Source organism: Cynocephalus volans, chromosome 6 (assembly GCF_027409185.1).
Source record: "Cynocephalus volans isolate mCynVol1 chromosome 6, mCynVol1.pri, whole genome shotgun sequence".
Taxonomy (NCBI): Eukaryota; Metazoa; Chordata; class Mammalia; order Dermoptera; family Cynocephalidae; genus Cynocephalus; species Cynocephalus volans.
Genome location: NC_084465.1, coordinates 114,269,334 through 114,276,890, shown reverse-complemented (window position 1 = coordinate 114,276,890; position 7,557 = coordinate 114,269,334). Strand labels below are relative to the sequence as shown.

Sequence of the window (7,557 nt, the reverse complement as noted above, 5' to 3'; positions counted from 1 at the left end):
AGTTTTTGCTTCATATGTTTTTATGGTCTACTATTAGGTATGTAAATGTTTTGTTATATCTTCTTGTTGCACTGACAAATATTAATGTTTAATGTCCTTGTCTCTTCTAACTTTTCTTCATTTAAAGTCTATTTTTATATATACATATATATTTTAATTCAATTTTATTTATTTCTGTGGGGTACAGTGTGTTGTTTCAATACATGCATATCCTGCACAATGACTCACTTATGGTAGATAGCATAATTTTGTTCCCATTAGTTCACTCTTAATCTTCCACCCACGCCCACCCCTCCTAGCCTCTGGTAATCTTTATTCTCTTTATACTCTATTTTAAAATTTATTTTTAATATATTTTATATATTATTTATTTATTATCCTCTTTATTTTTATTTTTTACTTTTTTATTTTTTATTTTATTTTTTTTCTTCTCATCCTCTCTTTAATATAGACTCAAAATACTTTTTTTTTTTTTAAGGAAACATTTCGTTTGAGATTCAGCTTGAACTGGCAGCTAAAAAGTACAAATTCAAACATGGAAGACAAAGTTTGTTTTCTACTGGACATTGGCAAAATTAAGAGAAATCTCATCAGTTAGAATAAGGCACAACTTTATCATGTTAGCCTGTTGTCTTATTCCTGCTTGTAATTCTTCTGTCCTGTCCCCCAGCCCAGTTTCTGAGGCCAGGAAGTCCAAAGTCCATCTGGTGGTGGCAATAGTGACCAAGGGGTCTCACATTGCAAGATGGTGGAAGCAGAGAGAGCAGAGAGCATCTTCTTGTTTAAAAACACCCAAAGATTAACATCCTTACTGAAAAAAGAACTCTTAAAAATGAATTAGAAAAATCTAAGCAGAAATTTGGTGAAGGACATGAGCAGATAAGTCACACACCCCAAAGAAACATGCATGGTTAATTAGTACGTTCTAGGATCCAGTTGTGGGTGGGAGCAGGGCTCTGTTGCTGGCCTGGATGTGTGGCAGGGGCGGGGCTAAGGTCCACAGCACCTGTCTCAGGACCTGGGGCTGGCATCAGGCAGGCTCTGATGCTGGCCTAGACTTGCACTTCTCTAATGATTAGTGATCTTGAGCATCTTTTCATGTGTGCTTATTGACTAGTAGTAGAGCTTCTTTGGAGAAATATCAGGTCCTTTGCACATTTCTTAACTGGGTTGGTTTCTTTACTGCTGAGTTCTCTATATATTCTGGATATTAATCCCTTAGACATATTTTACAAAGTTTTCTTCCCACTCTGCCAGTTGCCTTTTTGCTTTGATAACATCCTTTGATGCATGCACAACTGATTTTTTGTGTGATCTTGTACTCTGTAGCTTTGCTGAACTTGTTTCTTAGCTTTAGTAGCTTTCTTATGAATTCTTTGGGATTTTCTATACTGTGAATAGTTTACTTCTTCCTTTCTTATTTGGATGCCTTTTATTTCTTTTTCTTGTCTAATTACTCTGGCTCAAACTTCCAGAACTATGTTAAATAGTAATGGTGAAAGCAGGCATCTGTCCTGTTCTTGACTTTAGGGTCTTTCACCATTGGGTTTGATGTTACCTGTTTATTATAAATGTCTTCCTTCATACTAAGAACATTTCCTTCTATTTCTAGTTTTCTTGTGTTTTTATCACAAAAGGGCATTGAATTTTGTCAAATGCCTTTTTTTTTTTTTTTTTGCATCAATTGAACTAATCATGTGTTTCCTCTTTGTTCTATTAGTGTGATCTGTCTACACTGATTTCCTGTTGAACTATTCTTGCATTCCAGGGATAAATCCTATGTGGTCACAGTGTACAATCATTTTTTTTTTTTTTTTTTAAATAGATGACTGGTAAGGGGATCTTAACTCTTGACAACCTGTGACGTTGTCAGCACCATGCTCTTCCCAAGTGAGCTAATCAGCCATCCCTATATAGGGATCCGAAACCATGGCCTTGGTTTTATCAGCACCACACTCTCCCGAGTGAGCCATGGGCCGGCCCATCATTTTAACATGCTGTTAGATTTAGTTTGCTAAGCATTTTGTCAATGATCTAAGAACTTCTATCCTTCCATTCATTTCAAGTGTGATTGTATTTATTTTATGGAGTGTTGTTATAATAGCTACGTTATAGGCTTTGATATGGGTTCATATCTGTCAATACATTTTCCCTTAAGAACTGGTCACATGGAGAGTAGTTACAGATTGCATCCTGGACATTTTGAATATTATGTTGTCTCTAGATTCTGTTAGAATCCCCTGATGAATATTTCTTTCAGCAGGCAATTAACTTTTAGCCAGAAAGACAGGTTCTTTAGAAAGTTTAGCTGCCTGTGCCAGCACAACAGTTAAAGCCCTGTGATGACAGCCCACCCTCAGGCCAGCCCAGGAAGAGAAAAATAAACTGGTGATTACCCCACTTCAAACCAGTGTCCCCTTTCCTGGTTCCTCTGCCTAGAGTTTTAGTTACTAGAGCCGCCTGCTGTAGCCTTGCAACTATTCCCTGCCCTCAGGGGAAAGCGGGGGGGGGGGGGGGGGGGCGGGAAGGAAAAAGAATCTTCTACCATGTTCTCCAACTCACAGGACCCTTTTTCCTATGGCCACATCCAAGATGGGTTTTCTTTAGGGTTTTTTGCAGCCCAATCTCAGAGGTAAACACCACGAAAAAGGAAAAATACCAGGAAAAGCACTCCTGTATGGGTTGCTTCTTCTTCAAGTTTTGACTCTCCTCCCCAATCTGTTTTTTTTAATTATTTTTGGCAGCTGGTTGCTAAGGGGATTGGAACTCTTAACCTTGGTGTCATCAGGACCACACTCTAACCAAGTGTAGGCCAGCCCCCAATCTATCTGCTTTTATTTCTCAGTTCTCAGGTAGCTTTTTGTAATTTTTCTAATTTTTAGTTATAACCAGTGGGAAAGACAGGCTGTAGTGGGCTTAAATCTTGGTGAGCACCATAAGCTGGGAAGCAACTTTTGAGAACTCATGAAGCTGTGATTATTTTCACAAAAGCCATGCTGCTGTCTTCTAAATTTGCTCAAACTGATGTTGGGAAGTTACATTTGCGAATCTATGAATTTGAGCCTGTTTTCACAAAAAACAGCTGTATCTCAGCTACATTTGCTCAAATTCATGGTGGGAAGTTAGTTTTGCAAATTGATGAATCTGAGCTTTATTTTCACAATTTGTCTGAACATTTTTAAGATGATCTTTTATTGGTGGCAGCTGGCTGGATCCAAACCCTTGACCTTATTATTTCTTTAAATACTATCTTAGCCCCAGTCTATTCTTATAAAATTGTGATTAGATTTCTGTTAGACCTTTTCACTCTGTTCTCTATTTCTCTTAACCTCTCTTTCATATTTACAATTTTTTAAAATCTCTGTACTGCTTTCTGGATAATTTTTTCACTATAGCTTCCAGTTTTCTAATTCTTTCTTCTATTGTATCTAACATATTATCTCTTGAGAATCGTTTCCTGTACTATTTTTATTGTGACTTTAATTTTCTTTGAAAAATTAATTGTAAGAATTATTTGATCCTATTACAGGGGTGCATTCCATCAAAAAGGATTTGTGTTTGCTATGATAAAGTCCCTAGGCATTACTAATCCTAACCACTTTAAACTACATTCACAACTTGAAGGTTTTTAGATCACATAGGTGTTACGAATTTAGGCTGTAAATCTGCCTAACGACCTTTTCATAGTTGTAATACCTCCAAGACAGGCAATTATCCGCCCTCCTCATCCCCTTCCCTTTTCTCAATATTAAGGCAAATATTCTTGTAGTCCTCTGGGGCAGGACTGGTTGAGTCTCCTTCTGGCTCTGGCTTTGTATAGGAAGAATCTCCCTTTAGAGATTCTTAGATTTTGACTTTCAAACCCTAGACTTTGACTTCTGAACTTTGAGTCCTGGAAGGGCAACAAAACAGATAAATTCACCTTATTTGGAAATGGCCCTCTTACAGCAGCAACTTCAGTGTGCTGCTTTTTTTATTTTGAGAATTTGAAACTGGTATCATTTTCTCAAAAGGCTGCTGTTTCAGCTAGATTTCTACAAACTCATCTTGAGAAAGTTAATTTTAAGAACTCTTGAATTTGAGGTTATTTGCACAGTAATTATTGGGTTTCAGCTACAATTGCTTAAACTCCTGCTGGGAGGTTACTTTTCAGAGATCATTTTCAAAGCACTATTCTTTTTTCAACTAAATTTGCTTAAACTCAGATACTTTTAAGAATGTGCATCTGAGCTTGTTTTTACAAAAAATGCTGCATCTCTTCTAAGATGTGCTCAAATTCACACTTCTAAGTTTTTTTGAAAAAAATGTGTGAATCTGCATTTTGTTTACAAAAACTGTTACTTTCTCAGAACATGCTGAAGTTTCATGAGAAAAACTTCTGTATGTAAACTTTTCACAAAAATGAAGGGTGTGAATTGGGAGAGGCCATCTCTTTTGCTTCCTCCCAAAAGGCCACAGCTGAGGCAAAATCTTGTACAATATGTTCTAGGCCTGTCAGTATTGCCATGTTATACAATTCCAGGGGATACCTACCACTTGTAATTAGGGCAGGGTTCAGCAAATTATGGTCTATGGGCCAAATCTAAACTGTGAATTGTTTTTGTACAATCAGTAAGCCAAGAATGAATTTTACACTTTTAAAGAGTTGTTAGAAAGAAAAGAAATATGTGACAGTCCATATGTGGCCTACAAAGCTTAATATTTACCATCTAGCCCTGGACAGAAAAGGCTTTGAAGACACTATGCAAAGGTCACTATTTGTAGACTGGAAAATGAAAGGCACCCCCCTGGAATTGGGCAACGCAATGGCTCTGCCTTCTGCCAAGGAATGCTAAACTGGCCAAATTTGGTACAAGGCAGCCTAGCAGAGATATACAAGCTCTTTAGCCTTTCCATCACCTCTTCTCCCTGGTTCCACTACCTCTCGGACCACTCCACCCTCAGGCTTCCCTTCTACCAACCACCCACATATTGAGAATTCAGTTCTCAGCCCTCTCCTCCTCTATGCTGCCCACTCCAGAAATTTAAGTAGCACTAAGGTCGGCCCGTGGCTCACCTGGGAGAGTGGGGTGCTGATGACACCAAGTCAAGGGTTAAGATCCCCTTACCAGTCATCTTTAAAAAAAAAAAAAAAAAGAAATATAAGTAGCACTAAGTACAATGTTCAGAGCCAGAATCACAGCCAGGATGCCTTGGTGAGCATCTAACTCCCTTACTTCATAGTTGTGTGATCTCAAGCAAATCACTTAAGCTCGTTGGGCCTCAGTTTCCCCATCTATAAAATGGAAATAATAGGGTTACTCTAAGAAAATTAAATGAGATATGGCATGTAAAGCATGTAAATAGTCAATAATGCTGGCTCTGATGTTACCCACTTCCATATTTTGAACAACCATTTGTAAGTCAGTCACTTTAAAATCTTAATCTCTGTGCTTTCCCTTCTGTGGGAAGACTAACTGTGCCCCTCCCTCTGCTTCTTTCTTTTAGTAATGACATGCCCCAAGTTTTTTTTTTTTTTTTATGTTCCAAATGTGATGGGTTTATTTTATTTTACTCTGATGCAAAACCAAAGATTCCACTATAGCACAGAGACCAATATATTAAAAGGTCATGAAAAAGGTGTGGGACATGCAGGACATGATGTACAACTGGAGAGTCGGGTTGTTTCCTTTAACATGACACTACATTGTTGCTGAGGAACACATTTATTTATTTATTTTTTTTTTTATTTTATTTTTTTTAAAAGATGACCGGTAAGGGGATCTTAACCCTTGACTTGGTGTTGTCAGCACCACGCTCAGCCAGTGAGCGAACCGGCCATCCGTATATGGGATCCGAACCCGTGGCCTTGGTGTTATCAGCACCGCACTCACCCGAGTGAGCCACGGCCCGGCCCTGAGGAACACATTTAAATTAACACTGCAGAACTGAACTGAAATGTGGCACAAACATGACAACTTCCAGGCAGCCTTCAAGTACCTCCCTTAGGATGGACTTGCAATCTCTAGACTTCAGTGTGGGGAGGATTACAATTCTTTGGAAGAATAAAAAGTTCACACTTTTGAAATTTCACAGAAGAATTTTAAGGCTAAAACAGTGGGTTCATTTCTCTTCACTTCCAGGGACAAACCTGATGCTTTACTCAAAACCACATTAAGCTTCCAGTTCAAATCCCAACCCAACTTTGTGGCCTCCTGCATTGAAGTTCTTTCCATCAATTAAAGCTGATAAGGTCAGTTTGACTCCTGGTCGAAGGGTCTGAGTATAACCCAGTCCAATCAGGCTGGCATTATTTACTTTAGCAGATAGAGAAGTTCTACAGTCCAGCTTGTATTTAGCAGCAATGCCAAAACGGGTGTTGTTACTGCCAGCTGTCCAAGCAAGGTTTATTGATGTTTCAATCTTCTCATTCACCTTCTGGTAGATAGAACCTCCAAATTCAGTGCCATCATTCACATGAGTGTGCAGCTGGAAGTCTGCAGCCTTGTAACCCAGGGCAAAATTATTCTGTGACAGTTTGGATTTGGCCGTGTCAAAACTCATCTGATATCCTGCAAGCCAACCTTCAAAGGCCAACACAGCCCAACCATAGATGGTTGGTCCTGCAAAATCTATATCAACGTTACTGCCAAGACTGAAACAATCCCTTCTATAGGAGGCCTTCAATTTCCCACTCTTCTTTCCTGTATTCGGTACAAATATGGTATCAAGAGTCAGTTTCAACCCTTCAGCCAACTTATTCTCCCAAGAGATTTCTGTCCCAAGAGTATTGTCTGTGTTCCATTTTTGGGTGAAGGTAAGTCCATAGTTACAGATCTTATATTTGGTCTCTAGGTTGCCTGATGCTTTTCCTGTATCAGTGTAAGCATGACCAGACGTAGAAAATTCCACTCCACTACAAGACTTGGTTCTCAGATCTATTTTGACCATGCCAAACCCATATCCTTTGTTGAAGACATCCTTGGCAGCCTTTCCTAGGTCACAGTAAGTCGGTGTGTTACACATAGCTCCAGTCGCAGGGCCCGCGTCCGATCCGCCCCGGCGCCGCCGAAGGTCTCCTCCACCGACATGCCCCAAGTTTAAATGAACACAGTTATCTACCTACAGGGCTTTTAGTCTCCCCTCCAGGATGGTAAGAATATGAAGACTACATTCTGGCCAATGGGATAGGTGTAGTTTCCAGCCCCTCTGCTTCCTCTCCCTCTTCCCCTTCCCGTGGGCTTGAATAAGGCGGGCTGGTTATCAGATGATAACAACACAGAGGATGGTGGAGCCACACTGACAGCAGGGCCTGGGATCCCCAGATGATCTTGTGAAACAGTTGTTGCCTAAACACAAGCCTGGACCACTCACCTACCTCTGAACTGTCACATGAGAAATAAACTACTTTGTTTAAATCACTTTTTTTGGGGTCTCTGTCAAACCCTTATCTCCAATTGCCTTGCCTGTCCCAAAGGCACAGATGCCTCAAACTCAACACTTGTATTGACAAACCTCATCAGCCCATCCTGTCTACATGCTGTTCTTATATTTCTGAACAGAAAGAATGTTCCAGCT

At 39.6% G+C, this 7,557-nt stretch overlaps 1 protein-coding gene across 1 annotated transcript; it reads right to left on the bottom strand.

Annotated features, from left to right (window-relative positions):
- Window positions 1-5,873: 5,873 nt before the first annotated feature.
- Window positions 5,874-7,096, bottom strand: LOC134379568 (voltage-dependent anion-selective channel protein 3). The gene has a single exon (XM_063098527.1). The coding sequence runs from the start codon at window positions 7,003-7,005 to the stop codon at window positions 6,154-6,156; it is 852 nt and encodes a 283-aa protein (XP_062954597.1). The 5' UTR covers window positions 7,006-7,096; the 3' UTR covers window positions 5,874-6,153.
- Window positions 7,097-7,557: the final 461 nt, after the last annotated feature.